This window comes from Drosophila biarmipes, chromosome 3L, assembly GCF_025231255.1.
Source record: "Drosophila biarmipes strain raj3 chromosome 3L, RU_DBia_V1.1, whole genome shotgun sequence".
Classification (NCBI taxonomy): domain Eukaryota; kingdom Metazoa; phylum Arthropoda; class Insecta; order Diptera; family Drosophilidae; genus Drosophila; species Drosophila biarmipes.
Window position 1 is genome coordinate 28285692 of NC_066613.1, and position 20859 is coordinate 28306550.

General features: G+C 47.7%; 4 protein-coding genes across 8 annotated transcripts in view; 3 read left to right on the top strand and 1 right to left on the bottom strand.

The window, feature by feature from the left end:
- Nucleotides 1-6859, top strand: part of LOC108028312 (DC-STAMP domain-containing protein 2) — a 31748-nt gene extending 24889 nt beyond the window's left edge. The window contains exon 9 of the mRNA XM_044094685.2: nucleotides 6726-6859. The gene's annotated coding sequence lies outside the window, so the exon portion shown is untranslated. The remainder of the gene's footprint in view (nucleotides 1-6725) is intronic.
- The window catches only part of LOC108030184 (breast cancer anti-estrogen resistance protein 1), a 29812-nt gene extending 14124 nt beyond the window's left edge, over nucleotides 1-15688 (top strand). For 2 of the 3 annotated variants that reach the window (XM_017102937.3, XM_017102945.3), the window contains exons 2-4: nucleotides 6726-6869; nucleotides 8964-9239; nucleotides 13181-15688. In XM_017102937.3, coding sequence (XP_016958426.1) covers nucleotides 6726-6869; nucleotides 8964-9239; nucleotides 13181-15013 — 2253 coding nt within the window. In that variant the 3' untranslated portion in view covers nucleotides 15014-15688. Of the gene's footprint in view, nucleotides 1-6725; nucleotides 6870-8963; nucleotides 9240-12819; nucleotides 12955-13180 lie in introns of those variants that run through there. The other variant, XM_017102954.3, reaches the window with a different exon arrangement.
- Nucleotides 15689-15928: 240 nt separating this feature from the next.
- Nucleotides 15929-17796, top strand: LOC108030942 (uncharacterized). 3 transcript variants are annotated; one of them, XM_017104143.3, is made up of 4 exons: nucleotides 15929-16165; nucleotides 16216-16892; nucleotides 16954-17306; nucleotides 17381-17796. In XM_017104143.3, exons 2-4 carry the CDS (start codon nucleotides 16234-16236, stop codon nucleotides 17395-17397), a joined length of 1029 nt encoding a protein of 342 aa, XP_016959632.1. In that variant the 5' UTR covers nucleotides 15929-16165; nucleotides 16216-16233; the 3' UTR covers nucleotides 17398-17796. The 3 variants fall into 3 exon arrangements, with proteins under 3 accessions (XP_016959632.1, XP_043951035.1, XP_016959638.1); XM_044095100.2 differs by having other exon boundaries at nucleotides 16227-16892; XM_017104149.3 differs by having other exon boundaries at nucleotides 15929-16161.
- On the bottom strand, nucleotides 17718-18851 carry LOC108030958 (formylglycine-generating enzyme). Its single transcript, XM_017104161.3, has one exon. The coding sequence runs from the start codon at nucleotides 18812-18814 to the stop codon at nucleotides 17804-17806; it is 1011 nt and encodes a 336-aa protein (XP_016959650.1). The 5' UTR covers nucleotides 18815-18851; the 3' UTR covers nucleotides 17718-17803.
- Between the last annotated feature and the right edge of the window lie 2008 nt (nucleotides 18852-20859).

Below are 20859 nucleotides of genomic sequence, written 5' to 3' on the forward strand. Positions count from 1 at the left end.
TGGAGCTATGGATCCAAGTAAGCTCCATGAAATTGCGTTTTAAGGGCCTCTCGACCAGGTCTTTGCCAATCCCTATTAGTTCCAGCGTCTCGTCACTCACCCATCTCCATGGCGAAGTCTTTCACAGACATCTGAGGCAAGGCCAAAGAACGCAGGAAACCCATCTTCGGATGTTTTCCGCTGTTTGCATTTTGAAATCTAAGCTGAGAACCGAACCGGCTCGGGGACCAGATACATCTGTCTCCTCTCCAGATCCCGTGAGCCAGTCTAGCCGGGCGTCAATTACTTTTCGCATTTGTGCGCATTTGGAGCATATTTATTTTAATCTCACTTGCGCCTCTTTCGCTGCATGTCTGTGATGGATGCAGCTGGTCCACCTGCCCCGCGGCAACCCTTCAATTACGTGATACTTTGTGTCAGCGACTGTTAGGCCTGAGAACGAGTATCCTCCAACTCCGGGATGCCTGTACGGCTGGACGAGCTCGGGCCATTACAGTGCCCGTGGTCATGTCCGAGACACGACTCTTGTAATTAGCCGTTGTTGTTTATTTAATTTCAAGCTTAATAACGACCACAGCACCGGAATATTGAGTGCCACGATGTGCAGTGGGAAATGGGAGAGGGGAAAGGGTTGGGTGTTCTGCGAGTGCATTTGCATTTGCATCTACATCTCTCCGCCAGACACACTCCGTCCAACAGCCGTGCAAGAGTCGCCTGCTCGTAAGCAAGCTAATTTATTTCAGCGCTCAAGTTGTGCAAACATTTTCGAATTCAAATTTGTCCAACAGGTTGCAATGGCTGCAGACTGCATTTGTTGCTGTCGGGTATTGGCAGTTGTGAGTTGATGAATGTGGCAAGGTTAAGGCCCAGGAGGGGCAAGTGGTGACAGAGCTGACTGATTGGAAGTGGCTTAAGGAATGTTCATTAGGCCGAGAGAAGGCAGATTTCTTGCACCCCAACACCCTGCACTTTTCCGGCATATCATATCGCTTTTTGAAGCCCAGCCAGCGAAGAAGAAAAACTTTCGCTTTTGTGTACTTTAGTTGTTTTATCTTGTCGCGTTCGACTTCGACACTCGAGTTGCGTTCAGCTCGGTTCACGCAGGCATTTACTCATTCATTATCTAACAGTCATGTGCTGCCGTGCGAGCACTGGCCATCATTTCAGCCAAGCCAACATGTCGGCCTAATGGATTATAGGGCAACAGCTCTGTGGACTCGACGGTGTCGATAATGAGCAAGCACTCTTCGAATCGAATAGTTGGCAGGTGGAACGGAACAGTGCAGAAACGTGCCGTTTGCAAAGAAGAGATTGGGTAAGGCCGGTGATAAGGGGACAGGTAAGCCGTCACTCCCATGGTAACCATGTAAACAAGCGCTGAGTACAGGAGCTGCGACTTGCAGAAGAGATTCCTGGCCTCTGTTTACTCATAAGACCACTGCAAACTGGCTGTGTTTTTGCCTGTTACGTGCGCAGGCTCGGATGACATTTATGAATTACAAACCTGACATGTCACGTTCCGCACCCTCGAAAGGGGAAGGCTTAACTAATTGCCCTCTGGCCGGAGGAGTCCTTCAAAAGTCGTAGAACCCGCGCCGGCGACATTGAGCCTGGGACGAATTTCTGCGGCGCGTTGTTTGCGGTGTTAATAGCGAGTAAGCCGTTCCCAATTGGCCTGGCCTCAGTGGCGACCGATAATTTCACCTTCTCCCCAGCCCCCGCAACACCGGAAATCAGGAGGCAGGGGCGCGGGATAAGAACGGCCAACTGGTCGCAACGGAGCAATAAAAGTTACATGCAACCCGTAAGTGGGCTAGGCCATCAGCCGTGCAGTGATTCCAGCGATTCCAGCACTCCGCCTGCGGTGGCTGGCGATCGTTCACATCGCCATCAACGACTCGGGCCACTTAATGGGCCCATTTACACCAAAACGGAGATGGGCTACTGAAATATTAGCAGACCAGTTAACAACATGAGCAATTTCCGTCGCTCGTGATATTGTGTTGTATTATCCTTGATGGTGTCAGATAGAAGAGCCAATCGAGTTGCATTTCCACACATCTAATTGGAAAGCGCTCTTCGGAGTGAGTTTCTCCACCTCATTTGCTTACCAGTCTCTAAGTGTCTTCCATCAAACACTTGGGCCTTGTCATCTCACTTTCGATCTAGCGGCTGCGTGGGCCCGACATCCGCAGACGAAGGCTGAAGACAGTCTCAGAACGTAATCCATCATAAGTCGCCTAACGAACGATAAAAGGCCGAAATGCCTCTGATGCGTTTTCGTTACCAAAGCCGACACTCGAAGTTCACGAGGGGATTATCCTCTTCAAACTGGTTAGAGGAAAAGAAGAGTTTAACAAAGGCCGGCAGCCATCGGAGGTAATTCCACGCGCATGAGTCACGTCCGGGTATTCCTCCGACCTAATCTCAATGTCATTCAATGGGGCTTGATGACTTCAGCTTCAACTTCCAGGGCGGGGGAAGTTCGTAAAATAAATCTTGTAAATTGCTCGAGAGGTTGACCCAAAGTAAATTGAATGAATTAATGAATGAATGGGTTTTTTTCCCTAAAAACAGTTTTACAAATTTCATGGCTTGGTAAGTTTTTGATTTTCTTGTTTTCTTCATATTTTATTTCGCGTCTCCTCTTTCAGATTAAAATTTTTATGTTTAAATTGGATTGCATTATCGGAGACATTTTCTTTTGTTTTTGCTGTTTGCCCTAGAGCCTCGTGATAATTTTTATTATTTTATGTTTTGAGCACGTTAGCTTTTATCTGATGATTGATCTTTTTGTTTATTGGCTTTTTAAGACTTTATGACTGGTTCTGGTCGTCTGTGTTTTCGCTTCCTTTATTTCCAGCACATGTGCACATCGGAAACAATTCATTATAAACACATTCTGAGCCATTAAAATAAATGTACAAAACTACAACAGCCAAGCTACAGACACGCTTGGAAATTGATTTTTGCCCGTTTGTTCGGCTGATTCACTTGCCACAATTGAAAGTTAACCGCTTGGGTTTCTCTCTTTCCTTGGGGAAGTAATTTTGCAACGTTTTTGCGTACTTCACTTGAAATTGCTGCGAAGGTCGAAAATACTTTTGTGTGGATTCCGTTTTATTTGTTCTTTAATATTTAAAGTCAACAATTCGCATTTCGTTTTCAGTTATTTTCCTTTGTGATATTAATTCGCTTGACTTTTGTGGCTTTCATTTTTCGGCACAAGTTACTTAAGGTAATTGAAATGGCATATGCTTCCTCTGACGCCTGCTTTGTGAGTCATCTTCGCGATCTGGACACGATCAAATTCGGATGGAGGAAATATACCTTTAAGAACCACAAGCCACACTAACTTCCCGACAACAAAGAACAGATCTTAGTGAGCACAACCTTTTATTTGCTGAATTGAATTAGCCCTTGCGTTATATCACACTTTTCTGTACACCATTGAGGTCTGAGAGCGATTTGCCCGAGTTGGGGAGCAATGCAAGTTGAATGAGAAATACTTGGAATGCGAGTGCAATTGACTTTTGCATCTATTGTCAAGGGGCGGGGCTCCACCGAGGGGATCAATTGCCCTGTCATTGACTTGCTCCCGGCTCACTGGGTCCATCCTAGAAGAGCTGCTGACCCGGAGTGACAAGTGGCGGGGAGGCCGGAGTCGCCTCGTGCACTTGTCACTGCGACTCACCGTCATTGGCGCACCGCCTTCGACCCAGTCTCCGCTCGGAACGTGTTTTCCTGGCCAAGTTGGCCGGTCGGCCGGCTGCTCGGAGTTTTATTGTCACACCGCATTTTATACGGATTTTTTCTCTTTACCTTGCTTTATTTTTTGTTGCGTGTGTTTTTTTACTTTTTGCACACAACGAGCTGACGAAATGTGTCGAAAAGGCCGCCGCGAGAGCAGTAAACATTTTGTTTATTTTCGCAAACGGAAACCAGTTCAACGCGACATATGGTTTTTTATTACAAACTAACGAAATATTTAATATACTTCATGGGCCGAAACTGCTGGTTTCTCAGAAAACCTTTAGCCAGTCATAACCCTAGAAAGGGTCCAAAGCTCGTTCGTCAACGTAGGAAGGTGACGCATTCGGGGCTAAAACAATAGATAGGGGGGAACTTGCAGGAAAATGCAAATGTTGGGGGCTCAAAAGATTGCGTCAGAGGTTTTTCATGGCCTATTTTCCAAGTCTGAACTCGAGGTATGATATGTGTTGATCTCCAAGACCTGTCTTAGCTTTCACCTTCAACATGTACAGGGCTGCCCCTGGGACCCCCTCCCTTTCCCTTTTCAATTTCATCAAATTCTCTTAATTAAATTTGACAAAAGTGTTATCTGTCACGCAATCCAGCGCTTGACTTTGGACCATAGCCACTTTATCAGCACTTGGGGGTATGGGCTATCAGTCGAATGCCGAAAACGAACTCGCAATTCTATGGGAAATACTGCCAAGCCATCGTCTTTGATTGGAATCGCTTTTCGGCCATATGCGTTGCAGAGTACTCCCGTGTCACATGGCGCTTAATGTGGTTAATGGTCTCCTCAATCCGTAGAATAAAAACAAATTGTCATCTTGTCGGTGAGGCGGGCGGGATTTGTGGATTTTTGAGTGCTCATTAAGCTTTTTGTCGGCGGCTTCTTCTTTCGACTCTCTGCTGCCCGGGTTATTTATGAGCCAAAACGAAATGTGCAAAAAAGCTGCTGGCAAAGCGGGTCGTTGGGTTTGAGTAATTGAATGGTCTTGGGCACGGATAGGAGCTACTCCTGGAATGCATAAACAACCGAAGCCAAGTTTGTTTGGCCAAAGCTGTTGCTCACTCTTGAAGCAGCGGATTAAGCCGGAGATATTGCTGATGGCTGGGTCCGTCATACGCGAACATTAAAAGCAATGAATGGCCTGGCAACTCTTTCCCTTCTGCGGACCGAACCGCAGCCCCCGGGCTTTGATTACTTTTATTAAAATCACTGGAACATGTAAACCTTTTCGGTGATTTACGACAGAGATTGAGTGGGCACTGCCTAGGAGGTGGGAACGCTTTCTCAGTTCCGTTGTCGGGTTGCGGGCAGGCAAGACAGGCAGACAGGCGATCGCAGAAGTATGCCCTAAACAAACCAATTAAAGTCGTCCGCGCAAACAGGCAAACAACTGTAAAAAGGCCCCTAATTTTTGTAACCCACAAGCCACAAACCAACAGGAATTGCTTTTCATTTGCCGGCAGGCAGGCGGAACTTCAATCTTCCAATTCTCGACTTTAAATATTTGCCCCTTCAATTAGCGCTGTGTGAAAAGCAGGCTGAGCTGGCGAGATGGCAGCGAAGAAAGCAGCGACAGCCCAGCGGTTTTGGATCTATAGATCCGTGGATCTGTGGAGCTGCCAGACCCAGCCCAGCAAACATCGGAGCTGGTTTTGTTTGGGCAACACACTCGCGGCCCAGTGTCACTGCGACGGCACTGAACTTCAAGTGCGCTCATTTTCCTTTTGACATTTGAACGCTTCCATCGCGCTTTCGAAATTGAAAAGTAGAATAGCCGCGCAGCCTGGTAAAACGGGTTTCGAAACTACCCAGCGACGTGTACAAAAGCCGGGCCCGTTCGTACAGATATATCAGACCTGAGCAGCGGGTTGAAAGTTCAGCAGCGATTGAACGCTCGATATTGTAATCGCGGGCTCCCTCCCTCTTTCACTCCTTCTGCACAGGAAACAATCAGGGCTCACTTTGACGGGTACTGCTAAAAGTACTTCAAAGATATTTATACTTCGCTACGGCTTTCGAAAGCTGAGGAACCCGGTAGATTGCTACCAATATGAGTATTTCTCTCTGTGTGTGCAACGGCGAAGGGGCAGGGGCAGTCACGGCGGCTTTGTTTTCTTTGCTTTTTGCAGAGTTCAAACGTTCGCTTTGGATTTTGTACGGTGCGGTGGCGAAATTAAAAGCACCACGCTTGACCCGCAACAAAGACAGATACTTACATACTCACACAGGGACAATTACACATTCATTGAGCGAAAAGTTTGGCCGAAAGGCTACAGTCGTGTTCAGCGAGTTAGTGGCAAATGCCAAACGGGAGAAGTGCCATCTTTGGAAGATGAGTAAGGAGTTTTATAGGGGGCAGTGGCAATTTGAAGTACCTGTGTATAGCGCTGAGGTAGATCAAGAACGGGGAGTGTCTTCTTTCCTCGGTTCTATCCCGACTTCCCCGACTGTTGATGTGCTGCTCTCTGACAAAAAGCAACCCGAATCGGATGAAGGAACCAACCCAAAGTTGACCTGAAATTCCAGCTAAACTAATGAAGCGAGCGCGGCATGAGCTAAAACAAAAACCAAATCGCATTGTTTCTTTCCGTCTTTCTTTTCTCGAGTTCTCTGCACTTTTTGGCATTCTTTAAAAAACGTGGTAGCAGCAAAAGATTTGCAAATTTGTTACCATAAGAAACATGAAATCCAAGCCGAAAACGCAGATCAGCAGACGCAGTTCTTATGAATGATGGAAGCCAGAGTCAAAGCTGGGTTTGCGGAAGGGGTCAGTGGTCAGTTTGAAATTCCATTGAAATTGCTTGCCTTGCGGCTTCTTGAAAGTGAAAAAGGCAGCCGTAAAATGAAGAAACAACACAAAAACGGCTCTGTTTTGATAGCACGCAGAACCAAAAACATAAGAACTCTGCCCGCATGAATACCCTTTTTATAATTATTTGGCTCTTCTCTGATTTATTTGCAGAAACTTTATGCCAAGGCCATTTACGATAATTATGCAGACACGCCGGACGAGCTGCCCTTCAAGAAGGGCGACATCCTCACCGTCATCGAGCAGGACACGGAGGGAATCCAGGGATGGTGGCTCTGCTCTCTGCGCAACCGACAGGTGAGTTGGGTCCCCGGCTCGGGGATCCTCGCAGGGAAAAGAAGTAACCCAAATCAAGGCATATCGCGGCACTGAGAGCGCTCGTTGGCTAAAACACAGTCCATTCCGGTTATCACATTAGAATGTTACTTTGAATTTAAGGGACTGACTTTAGCCTTGTTAAAATGTAGTTTGCCTCCTTTTCCCTCTGTGTAATGCGAGCCCATCAAACCTAACAGGAAACCGCCTTCCATTTTGTAGGGTCTTTTGTTTCTCATCCCTCAGACTAAATTTTTTGTTTTGGTTCTTAATGTATCCCTATGCCAGCGTCTGCACTCTGTCTGCATTCGTAATAAAGCGATCGAAGCATTTGCATAAGATTCTTCGTTCCATTGCCCCGAGTGGTCTAGCAAACCTCATTTAAATTTTTAATTTAATTTTCGTTAATTATTTGGCTTGCTGAGCTCCGCCATCATCGCCGGCACGTGGCCTATTTGATGGCGATGCATGCGGGAATCCGCCTGGAAAGAGTGCTCCTATAAATTACACGTTTGTGAGCCTTTTAATTATGCTTGCAGCCGTAATAACAATCATCGTCAAGATTGTAGCCATAATGTCTTACATCAGAGAGGGCGGATGGGGCCTGGGCATTACCAGGCGATTACCAAAGTGCGTACAGCATTATCTGGCACTGAGTAAAGAGGTCGAAGCTGTTTGCTGCGCCTTCGATATCAAACAACATGGAAGTGGAGAGATATCAGTTCAGATTATACTGGGTGAAGTGCTCAGTTAATGGTGAGATCTCCAGTACCCAGAGAGTGATTGCTTAGAGTCAGTTAATAGTGAGATCTCTAGTGGCAAGAATGTGATTGAATAACTGTAGAGGACTAACCGTTGAAGTAGAACAAAGTTAGATCTTCGAAAATGTAGGAGAGCTATGCCAAGTTCAATAACGGTGGTAAACATCCCGAATGAATTGTATAAATTGTATGAAGAGAAAGATAGGAACGACTCAGGTAGAAATATGGCTAGATCTTAAAAATATATGGTATGCTACGTCTTATTTCGAAGATCTTTTTGACTTTATGCGCTCGCAAACTTTCTAATCGTGTGTTCATTTATCAATCGCACCTACTTCCATACTATTTTTCCATTTGGCCTCAATTTTCGATTTTGCTAATTATCTCAGCGCGATCGCTCGCCCCGGGCAGCCTTGAACCCGCCCCTTGGGGGAGGCATTAAGCCGCACACTCGGCACCCCAGCTCCCCCAAGAAAGCCAAGAGCCAAAGCCTGAGACCAAACCACTTTTCAAAGTGAAGCAAAATTTTAAATTTCTGCACGTCGTTCGGCAGCAGTTTTTAATTAACAACTCAATTGGCGCCGCAAAAATAAAAACAACCCCGTTGGTGGGGCGGTCGCCGATGATGATGGTGTCAAAACATATATCAAAGTGGAAATCAAAAGTGCCAGGCGCGATATGGATACCTCCGAGCGCCACGGCGGTACGGTCTATGTCGGGCAATTGTCGCTAATTAAAAAGTGGAGGCAGCTTTTTAATGGAAACAATTAACCCAAAAACGGCCAATTGAGTGCCGACAAGACCAACAACGTGTGGCATAAATATTAACAACAACATAAACAACGGTGGCAAAAAACGCAATCAACTTTCGGCATACATTTTTAGGTGAAACACATGTTGGCAAGATTTTCTGTCGACTTTGATGTGGCACATATTTTTGGAGAATCGCACGAATCTTTGCCAGAACTTGCATTGAGCATGTCAGTCGTTCAAAAACGACAAGAAATGTGTCTCCCAATTAAAGCAACACAGCATAAAGTGCATTCTGTTTTCGTACATGTTTTTTTATTATTCCATTAATTTATATATGTTTTCATTAATAATTCATAAAGCGTTGAGTTGATTAAAAGCCAATCGAAACCAATTGAGATCAATGAGCCGTTCAGTCAGTTATAGAGGCGTAGAATGGCACAAATTTCGCAAGACTGTGTTGCATCATTTTGTTTATTCCATATCTTTTTCTCTTGCGTTAACTTATTTCATCCTAAATTTGGCACTAATACTAAATTTCCCTATTGCTCTTCGTTTATTTCAGGGTCTTTGCCCGGGCAACCGGTTGCGCGTCTTGAACTCGTACGACTCTGGATGCTTCTCCCCCTCGCCGGCCAGCTCCCCGATTCCGTCTCTGGCGGCCAGCACCGCCACGCTGAACAGCTCCATCTGCTCGGCGGAGATCTACGAGAACGGTTCCATCATCAGCGCGACCTCGTCCTCGAACTCCACCACGGGAGGGGTTAGCGGAGGACCGGCAGTGGAGGCCACGTCGGCGTCCCGCGGCACGAGGAGATCGTGGCACGTCTCGCCGAACAAGGTAGGTGGCTCGTCCTCGTCCGGATGACTTGTCGATTTCTTAATTTTCCGCTTCGTCTGGCTTTGCAAACCGGGGAACAGCGAACAGGGATTCGGGAGGAAGTGCACCTTAATTGATTTCGTTTCTTGGCCAATTTTACATCCTCTTGCTGCTACTGAATTATGATATTCGTTGGGAAAGTGAAAGAAAGTAATTTCTCGCCTCCTGCGGCTTGCTCCGTCGCTCCATCATTACGCTCCGAAGAGTCCATCGTTCATCCATCTGCATCTGCATCTCCACGATGCGAATGCGATCCCCTGCCTTTTCCACGTCAACTGCGTGTCGTAATTGTGCAATTAATAAGAGTTGCGAGTGCCGATCCTCGGTTCACGGGGATAGCCTCTTGGGGTCCGCAGCTGTCCAACTGGTTTCCCCTTTGCATACGGCTCGTAATTTGCCAATTTGTCAGCTGGACATGCGTTTTATTTGCATTTCTTTCACTTTGATTCGATTTGATTTGCAAATTGAAGGAAACGGACCATTTGGAGCCCGACTCCAAGATCGATAGACAAACCCATGGATGGTTGTGATCATCCTGGCGCCAGGAAGTCCTAGTACCTAGTACGGGTGGAAGTTATTGTCCATCAAAACACTTGTTTGTGTCATCCAACGGCCTGACCATCAGCATACCCAGAGCTCGCTGACCTTTGGCAATCCAGACGGACGCCCACATCCACGGATGTAGTGACTTTCGCTTTCCCAGCCAACTCGCTGACTGACTGACTGACTCGCAGGCAAATCAAATAAAATGAAACCCAAATTACAGAGTCGTAAACGTTTCCTCGCATTATCGGCGTCTATCAATCTTAACTGGAGGCAAGTGAAACCATAAATTCAAATTCGAACTGGAGGAGAGCCAGCGATTTGGCCGCCCCACTGCAAATTGCTCGTTGTTGTTGGCAGAGTTGCCGTCGGAGGCGAAGACTTGGAGAAACCTTTTGCCCATAAAAGCTAAGAGCACTAAATGCTGCCTTTTGTTCGTGTTCGATTTTATTGACTCGGGAAAATCTCACCACGCGAGGCTGTCCACTCGAAGGCGTTAAAAGCCATGTGGGGAATGGCTTCGCCATGCACTTGACCCATCATCCGGCTGCATCAAGTGGAAGAGATTCCCCGCTTTGAGTAAGCACTATTGACCCATTTACATGGGACGTGTGTGAACGGCTTTGATCAATGCTAAGGCTCGACAGGAGCAAGTAGTTGCCTGTGAAGCAAATGGTTGTGCCGGAGTGGCCAAGTCTTTCAACATTAGAGTCCGAGTTATTATTAACTCACCTGTCACAACGCCTGTGCCCAGCGATATAACTTCAGCTAATTGAGAACGGAAATGTCTCGCGGCTAGGTTGCGCCATCGCTGGGCAGTGGAGGCCAGGTATCCGTACCGCGGTCATCCCACATGGGCATGCTCTACAGCTGGCGGGGAAAACTCGCCTGCACCGTTAGGCAGCAGCCGCCGCCAGATTGTGTGACAATTTCGAGTTCCTTGAGCCCACATACAGACAGACAGCTCCACTCGGTCCACAGCTCCACTCGATCCAGCCATTCCACCTCCGTCACGCATCGACCATAAAGCCAAGCAAGCCGAGTCAGGTGGCCAAATGCTCTGCACCGGCCAGTGGCCAGTGGCCAGTGGCCAATGAAGATTTATGGCCAGATCCAAAACGAGCAAGAAAGAGACTTTGTGTTTGAGCAAAACATGTCATTTTTATTTTACTGCCCAAAAATGGTTAAAAATGCAGGCAAAGCAGCCACAATAACTCTTTTTTATTTCGGATTCTGCGGAGATTTGTGCGTGACCAAAGTCGGAAAGACTGGAGGATTCCTTTTGGCCCGGCAATGCGGATTCGCTGCAAAAGCGGTGAAATCATCTCCGCCGCTTGGGTCCCACACACAAGGTCGACTTAACGACATTTCTTCACTCCCCTAGGTTGGCTCGGGATTTTCCCCAGCAGGTCCCTTCGGAGAAAGAATCCCCCGCTGCCCCTGATTAACATTTTCCATACAATTGTTGATTTTTTGTTTGGTTTCGTACGTGAGAAAATGCTGCAATTGTGATCAGACCAAGAACCTGAGAAATGCGTGGGCCCAACATGGTTCTTTCACTTACTTACCCTCCGCGGGATAGACGGGGGCAGGTGTGCGATGATCAGCTCAGAATGTGTTGAAGGATCATTAAAATGCAGGGAACGAACTTCGAAGCTCTGAAGATGATTATCTCGCGCTTGCTACTGTTTTCGGGTTTGGAATTTAAACAAGAACAAAAACAGTCTCTTTGACATGTAAGAGATCTTTAGGCCTTTTTTCATGGCTTGTAAGGAACTCAAACTGTGGGCCATCAAGAGGCAGTTTAATTGAACAAGTACACGTACAAGTTTAGGAAAGCGAATAGGCTGCCGGCCGGACTTTAATGGGCTGTCTATTTCGGCCGGCCCAACCCATGAAGTGCCCGAAATCTGTCAAAAATATACAAATCTCTGATATATGCCTTGGAAAAGCCGTTCATTTGGGTCACTTAAGCTAAACAAAGAGTATGTTTCTAGCAGGAAAAGTCACGCGAGGCGGCTGGCAAAAGAGAGTCCCAGCATGTGGGTCGCCAGGAAACCAAACCCATAGAGACAATAGGTCCCTCCTTCTGAGCCCTGTTCCATTTAAGGCTTGCACAACTGATTGCAGTTCTTGAGGCTGACCTACTCACCTTTCAGGTGGTCTTCTTGGTCCCGAGACTTGCTGTGGGCACTTCAAATGCCCGCTTGCCGACTCGGATCAGCTGGCCCGATCTCCTGATTTCCCGATTAGATAGATGACGTCCAAAAACCCTCCCCGTGTTCTTGGGATCCTCATTCGCAGATGCAGCTGTTTGCTTTTATTTTGGCATTTAACTGAGGCCTTTGTTGACTCGTGTTACGCGTCAATTGGCATTTCAAGGGGCAAGACAAAGGCGGTCCGAACCGAGTGAAGGACATAGCATATTGGGGTGAAGTCCTGCCACCGCGAGAGTCCTTCAGGTAGTGCTTCGCCATTAAACGATCCTTTTTAGAGGGGAACTTCCTGGCGTAACGGCTTCCCTAATTAGGAATCGATTCATTTCGAGGGGAGTGGTCTTTCTGCGGTGCGTGCCTGGCCCACCGAAAACTGATGATTTTGGCATATGCCGCCGAAGTAATATTTCATCGATCTATGCCAACATATGGCCTGGAATCGCATTATTTGAAGGGGTGGCAAAATTATATAGTCAAACTCTCACCCTTAACCTATCCAAAGGAATTTTAATTTAGGAAATACGAGTAATTTATATAATAGTTTTCTTTTAATGGAAATTGGAAAACGTTGTTGGGCTTGTTTTATTTGTTATAGGTTTAGTATTATTATCATTGTACCATAGTTTGTTTTTGTGTTCTGGAACTTACCGCCCTTTACCTTGACACTGAACCCCTTTGAACTGTCCCTGTATATCCCAGAAGACCACTGCGCAGGCGTTGAGAAATTTCCCAACCATTTTCCCGACTTTTCCTCAACCTTTCTTATCTCTTTTTGGGCTGCACTCGCAGTCTGGTTTTCCCTTCCGACGGTGACGTTTTTCAAAGCCGGAATTTTTGGTTTTATAGCCCATTTTTGATACTAGTGCATTTTTGCAAGATGTGATAAGCAGGAGAGTCGGAGGAGCAGCGCGAGGAAGGTAAGCTGGAGTCGCAGCCACGCCCAGATTGATTTATTAAACAACAGGATTACTTTGGGGTTTTTTTGAAAGGGTGTCGGACGTGAAGGGCAGGAAAATCGATAAGCCACTAGCGTGCAAACAGTATGGGGTGGAGGAGGTCGTAATAGTAGTAGTAGTAGTGTCCGGGTGACTAAGCCACCCAAACTTCCCGAAATCCCGTTCTAACTATCCTTTTCTTCGACAGGTTATTACCCCGCAGAGGCACGGTGATGTGTACATCTACAACTGCTCGCCAGGGTCAGTTACTGAAACTGGAGCAGGAGAAGGCCGAGGCACGCCGCACCAGCAGCAGATCTACTGCAACCAAAGCATCTACCAGAACCTAGCCATGATGTCCGGCCCCCACCAGAACGGAAGTGGCAGCGAATTCGAGACCTACGACATACCGAAGCCAGCCACACCCATCCCGCTGAACTACGACAGTTCCAGGAGTGCCGTTCCGCCCAGAACTCCCACCTCCAGCTCCAGCCTGGGCGCCCGCTTTGAATCGCTCAAGATCGTGGCCGCCTCCATCGAGGAGGAGTCTTACGATGTGCCACGGCCCCTGATTTCCGGGAGCAGCATGCTCCAGCAGCAGATGTCCCAAATGACGCCGAGCAGCTCTGCCTCCTCGCTGCTGACCAGCGACAGCCTCTCGTTGAGCTTCTCCAGTTCGAATCGTTCCTCGCTGGCCAACATGCCCGATTACGACATCCCACGTCGCAATCCACTTCCTGTGCGTCGCCAGCAGAGTGGTCTGGCTTACGACTTTCCGCTGCCCCCGCTGCAGGAGCAGGAGCAGCGAGTGGTCCCCACTCCTGCAACAGTCACCTCTTCCAAAGAACTGCCGCTGGAGCTGAGCTCGGCGTTGGAAACACTGGCCAAGCTGCAGCACCACACGACTTCCGCAATCAGCCGGCTGCTCAGCTTTGTGGTGCCAAACTGGCGCACCCGCGCCCAGCTAGAGCCGGCCATCATGGAGCTGAAACTGGCTGCTTTGCGTCTGCGCACAGCTCTCCACGACCTGGCCGAGTTCGGGGAGGGAGCCCTGGGCAATGCCACCCGATCGGAAGACCGCAGCCTAGCTCTAAAGTTGAGACCCTTGGTGCGGGCTTTGCGAGACGCCAACAAGCTGATACACGACTCTTCCGAATCCCTTGACGCCCAGGGTGGCTGGTCCGTGGAGCAGCTCTCCCGGAGCGACGACAAGCACGGCTGCCGACCACCGGACGCACTGGACCAATTGATGGCATGTGCCCAAACGCTAACCGAAGACGTGCGCTCCACTACCAGTTTCATTCAGGGCAACGCCTCTCTGCTCTTCAAGCGACAACTGATCGCGGATCAGAAGGGGGCTTCTGCAACAGGGGCAAGTGAGGGTAGTCGTGGAAGCGCCGAGTGGCTGGAGGATTACGACTATGTGGCATTCGAGTCTAAGGACGCGGCCGCCAGGAAGAACCAGGCACTGCGTGACGCCATTCCCGCCGGACTGAAGACACAGTTCGACACCGTGATCCGCACAGCCGAGAGCACTGCCATGGGTGGGACTTCCGGATCGATACCCGCCACGTCCACGGCACCCATTGCGCCCTGCAAGTCGCCGGAGATGACCGACAAAGACAAGAAGCTGGTGCGCTACTATGCGCAGCAGATCTCCACGCACATGGGCAACCTAATGCAGGCTATTGACTCATTCCTGGAGACTGTTGAAAAGAACCAGCCACCAAAGTTCTTCATTGCCTACGGAAAGTTCGTGGTTGTAAGCGCGCATAATTTAGTAACCATCGGCGACAACGTCCACCGAAACATTTCGAAGGAAGCGCTGCGGGAGAAAATCCTGCGATGCACCAACGACCTCTCCGACGCCCTGAAGACCTGTGTCACCAAGTCGAAGAAGGCGGCAGCGCACTTTCCCAGCGGCAGTGCGGTCCAGGAGATGGTCGACTCGGTGGTGCACATCAATAGCCTGGCCAGGGAACTGAAGACGGTCATGCTGCAGGCCGTGCACCTGTCCACGACTGCCGGCATGGGCGCCTAAGAAAAAGTCCTGTCACTCCGGGGCAGCCCTAGCCCCACCCGACCGATCCCAAGCCCAGTATTAGCTGAAAGGCATGCAGCCAAGTCTTCCAGCTTCGTCCACGCTTTGGCAGATGTACCATAATCTGAAATTGGCATATCCTCCTTTTCCCCAGCAAACAGCGCCGATTGTCGTTTATATTTTGCATTGTGATATTTTTGAGCAAAACATCTGAAAATGCACAGCACCGCAGTCACGATCGACCGATGCCCGTCAGAGCCTAGGACCAGATTAGCCTAAGTCTTTGATCCTGTACATAGTATGCTCATCCCAGCCTCGGACTATTGTAAATTAGCATATTTCCATACTCCCCATGCCATGTGCACAAGCAATGTTGTATCAGTGAAGCATTTCAGCGTAGTTTTGTATACTCTAGGTTAAGTCTTACCACATACCCATCTGCTTAGATTAAGCACGCATATATAGTACTTGCATAGTCAGAATCTGAAAGATTTACACTCTACATTTTGCATTGCGCCGCGGCAACGATAGTCAGCAATTTACGAAAATACACGCATAAATCTTAAAGTACCAAGTAAACTGTTTGTAATATGAACTACATAGGAAGGCCTGGCCCCTTGAGACCAGCCCCATCAAAAACTATACACTTGGAATAAAATAAAAATAAATAATAAATTGGCGTTTGAATACTAAATCCTACTTTCAGCAAGTACTGATCTGAAAGATTGTAGGCCTCTCAATACAAAGTGCTAATACAAAGGAAACTTCAGGTATATCCTTTTTATTTAAATGATAAAACAGATGTGACAGATTCAAAATTGGCGCCAATGGCTAGGTATCGATAACCACAAGCTGCCCCTACCAGTGTGACCACTAATAATTTATTTTATCACAGTTTTATTGGTATTTTTAGAACTGGTCACTTTTTCGCTTAAGCTTACGCGCGTTGTCTTACTTATAAAATTGGTACTTGACGGACGGTGGTTAAAAATGCACAGTAAAATCTGTAATGCTTTGTGCAAAAAGCTACATTAAAAAATGCACATCAAAAACGATGGCTTTTGCAAGAGCAAGTTGATCAGCACGGTTCGATCTCAATTCGCGGATCAGCTGTTGGCAAAGTACCCACACAAAAAACGGGCACATATGTAGGTATGTATGTGTATTGAGAATTATAGCTGACTCAATTCGAGGATCTGCAGTGCTTTTCAAGGGTTACGATGAGTAAAGCGTGCTGTAGATGTGGTGCTGCCCAACAAAACGCTGGCTCTCACTGCCTCAGAGGTGCTTTGAGCCACTGTTTTTGCTGCAATAAGCCACCGCCGATGAAGTGCCTCCATTGTGGCGTCCTCCGAGACATTCCGCTCGATGCAAACCACGAAACTTGCGTCGACGAAAGTGCCCACTACTACATATACTCGGAACAGTGGCCACCGTTTCCGTCGACCGAAGCCGAAACTATCTTTCACACCCATTCATCCCAACCAGTCGAAACCGGAGGACATACTCTGTGCATCACAGATGCCAGGACTCTAGAGGAGGAACCAATTGAAATCGCAGACGATCCGCAGGAAGCGACCGAAAACTACGCAGAGGACGACGATGAAAGCGAAAGAAAGCCTTCTGTGATTAGCTGGGTTACCACTAAAGAAATCCGAGGTTGGAAACAGTGCCCGCGTTGTAAGAGACATCGCACTACAAATCTTGGCTGGGTCCAACATGCCCAGAAATGCGCCCAGGACCCCGCGTACAAGCGAACCAAGTTTTTTATCTACACTCACACGAAGGGATGGTGCAACTATCTGGTTAAGAACTCCCAATGGGACCGCCACAGTAATCCAGTCGTTGGCGTTGGCCAGTGCACGACCTGCTCCGCAGCGTAAGAATGAAGCGGTCACAGCCTGCTCCCGATTAGCTAACCGTTTGCACTACCATTATAGGCGTCGTGAGGGACTACCAATGCCCTTCATGCCTGATCCACCACCCAGACCGAATGAAGACTACTTGGCCAAGATGAGGCGCCGGCGGGCTGCCCGAAACAGGAAGATGGGGACAGAACGATACAAAAGAACTAATGCCCGCGTTCCTGGAAACAACGCACCACAAATGTCGCCAGGATCAAACATGTGCAGAAATGATCACAGAACCTCACGTACCCAAACAAGTCCTCGTACTCCAACAACTTCACGTATCCCAACTGCCCCAAATGCTTTTTGTACATCAACTGGAAGTGATACGACTATCTGGTTAGGCACGAACATTGGGAGAGCCACAGCAATGCGTTTATTGTCCAGTGAGTCATCCGCAAGATCCATTTAATATAAGAAGTATCACATGTTTTTTTAAACATTTGCCCGTCTGTTTCAGCCGATGAAAGGGATTAGCCAGATTCTATTGTGCGGGATCCTCCATTAAGGCAGCATCAGGAAGGCGACTGCGCTAGAAGGCTTTATATTGCTATATGTAAGCTTTTTATACTTTTAAGGGATAAGGGTTTTTTCATTTCCGCCATTTTATACACAATGTGATTGCTTTTAATGCCATATATGGAATCAAATGTTTACAACTCTGTGTGACTAATAATCCATTTTCTAGTTTTAAACGAACCATTGTTATATAATATCTTCCCCAATCTTCCCTCTTTTCATGAGTGGACTTTTGTCAATACTAAGTCGTAAGGACATTTAAACTTTGACTTGCTAAATCAAATTTTTGTAGATTTTGTATTTAACATTTGTATATAAAAGAGCTATTTTTTACAAAGTATATAAATATTATCGTGATCACTGCCTACGCATTCTTGGCGCACCGGAAGCCCAGGTTGCCGGCCGAGCTGTCCTCCGTGTTCTGGGATCGGGCCGGGCACCTGTACCGGTAGCAGTATGACTTGTGGCACAGGTAGGAACCGCCTTTCTTCACGCGGTTCGGGTTGTCGCTCACGTCGTTCGCGTCCCACAGATCGGCCGTCCACTCCCAGACGTTCCCCACCATGTTGTACAAGTCGTAGACGTTTTGTCGGAAGGTGTCTACTGGGTTGGTAAACTCAAAGCCATCGTCAGCCAAATTTCCATCGGGAAAGTCGCCTTGCCAGATGTTCGTCCAATGCTCGCCCCTGGGCATCAGTTTGTTTCCCCACGGGTACAGTTTTCGATCCTTGCCGCCGCGACATGCGGACTCCCATTCCGCCTCGGTGGGCAGTCGCTTTCCCGCCCACTTGCAGTATTCCACAGCGTCGCGCCATGAAACGTGCACAACCGGATGTCGCCCCAGGTTCTGCAGATCGCTGTCCACGCCGTTGGGATGGCGCCAGCTCACCCCGGCCACCTTGTACCACCAAACGGCGCTGGCTACTCGGAAGTCCTCCAACTCTTTCTGCTTCGATGGACTCAGTAGGCTCTTGAACAGAAAACTATCGCCAAAGCGCTCGGCCTCCGTGATGTAGTTGGTGTCCAAGACAAACTTCGCGAAGGCGTCGTTAGATACCTCGTACTTGTCGATGTAGAAGTCTTGCAGCTTCACTTTACGCTCTGGACCTTCCCGATCGGCCGGAAAGTGTGGACTGTCGGTGCCCAACAGATAGTTTCCGCCCGGAATGAGCGACATGTCCGCGATTTCTGGTTCTAGTTCCCCATAGTAATCCCGGTAGTGGCTGCCGCCCTGCGCCCGTCGCTGACACACTTGATCTGGCAGCGGCGTCTTATCCTCAGCCGGCGTTGTCTTCCGGTCGAGCTTCTGGCAGCCACAGTCGCTGGAGGCGTCATGGAACAGAAATATCCAGATAAAGATAGGAATTGTTTTCATGTTGTGGATCAACTAGTGATGGAATTGTCTCCCGATGTTTCTGATGAAATCGATGACTAGCGACTTATCGATGATTGGATTAGTGTTTTTATTTGTAATTAAAGAAAAATATATAATATAAATATATAAATAAAAATCTATAAAAACTGCTACTATTTGTATACCGAAAAATTAATTTAAAACAGACGGACTATTGTTCCTAATTAATAAATCGTCTAGCATACTTTCAAACTAAATAATTTGAACACTTTTTGGGGTTCAGAATAATGGCGCTCAATCTCCAATTGACTGCAATAAAAACTGAGTTTGTTGGTTGGCAAATCGAAGGTTTTTCTTTTTGAGACACCAGGCGAACATAATTAATAGTAGGCGCCGACGCATTATTTGGGATGTTCTTTGTTATAACTGTTAATCGCAAACCACAGTTAGTTCTGTCCAGGGCGGACGCAGATGCGTAGTTTGCAAAAAGAGGGGTTTGGGGGTCAAGAGCCCCCATTTAACGTTTTGGACCCCCCTTGGCCGAGTTCGGCCTACGCCCCTGACAAAGGGATAAAGCTTCGTCGGCAGCCATGTTTAAACAAACAGCTGATCGCTAGACACTTGCTGAAATCGCTGGGCACTTGCTAAGCTTTCTGTTCGCCTGGTGTTCAGAAATCATAAATCACCGAGATTGACTGCAGAAAATCGGGTTTGTTGGTTGGCAAATCGAAGGTTTTTCTTTTTGAGACACCAGGCGAACATAATTCTTAGTAGGCGTCGACCTATTATTTGGGATGTTCTTTGTTATAACGGTTAATCACAAACAACAGTTAGTTCTGTCCCGGGCGGACGCAGATGCGTAGCTTGCAAAAAGAGGGGTTTGGGGGTGAAGAGCCCCCATTTAACGTTTTGGACCCCCCTTGGCCGAGTTCGGCCTACGCCCCTGACAAAGGGATAAAGCTTCGTCGGCAGCCATGTTTAAACAAACAGCTGATCGCTAGACACTTGCTGAAATCGCTGGGCACTTGCTAAGCTTTCTGTTCGCCTGGTGTTCAGAAATCATAAATCACCGAGATTGACTGCAGAAAATCGGGTTTGTTGGTTGGCAAATCGAAGGTTTTTCTTTTTGAGACACCAGGCGAACATAATTCTTAGTAGGCGTCGACCTATTATTTGGGATGTTCTTTGTTATAACGGTTAATCACAAACAACAGTTAGTTCTGTCCCGGGCGGACGCAGATGCGTAGCTTGCAAAAAGAGGGGTTTGGGGGTGAAGAGCCCCCATTTAACGTTTTGGACCCCCCTTGGCCGAGTTCGGCCTACGCCCCTGACAAAGGGATAAAGCTTCGTCGGCAGCCATGTTTAAACAAACAGCTGATCGCTAGACACTTGCTGAAATCGCTGGGCACTTGCTAAGCTTTCTGTTCGCCTGGTGTTCAGAAATCATAAATCACCGAGATTGACTGCAGAAAATCGGGTTTGTTGGTTGGCAATTCGAAGATTTTTCTTTTTGAGACACCAGGCGAACATAATTAATAGTAGGTACCGACGCATATTTTGGTATGTTCTATGCTATAACGGTTAATCCCAAACAACATTTAGTTCTGTCCAGTGTGGTCGCAGATGCGTAGTTTGCAAAAAGAGGGGTTTGGGGGTCAAGAGCCCCCATTTAACGTTTTGGACCCCCCTTGGCCGAGTTCGGCCTACGCCCATGACAAAGGGATAAAGCTTCGTCGGCAGCCATGTTTAAACAAACAGCTGATCGCTAGACACTTGCTGAAATCGCTGGGCACTTGCTAAGCTTTCTGTTCGCCTGGTGTTCAGAAATCATAAATCACCGAGATTGACTGCAGAAAATCGGATTTGTTGGTTGGCAAATCGAAGATTTTTCTTTTTGAGACACCAGGCGAACATAATTCTTAGTAGGTACCGACGCATATTTTGGTATGTTCTATGCTATAACGGTTAATCCCAAACAACATTTAGTTCTGTCCAGTATGGTCGCAGGGGGGTAGTCGGCTGGAGGAGGGGCTCAGGGGCCAAGGGCCCCCATTTAACGTTGCGGA

What these genes read in the sequence shown, in the direction of transcription:
- LOC108030958 (XM_017104161.3), bottom strand. Translation starts at nt 18,814, where the DNA reads ATGAAAACAATTCCTATCTTTATCTGGATATTTCTGTTCCATGACGCC.
- LOC108030942 (XM_017104143.3), top strand. Translation starts at nt 16,234, where the DNA reads ATGAGTAAAGCGTGCTGTAGATGTGGTGCTGCCCAACAAAACGCTGGC. An exon ending in TGCACGACCTGCTCCGCAGC is followed by an intron (nt 16,893 to 16,953) that starts GTAAGAATGAAG and finishes CTACCATTATAG; the next exon opens with GCGTCGTGAGGGACTACCAA.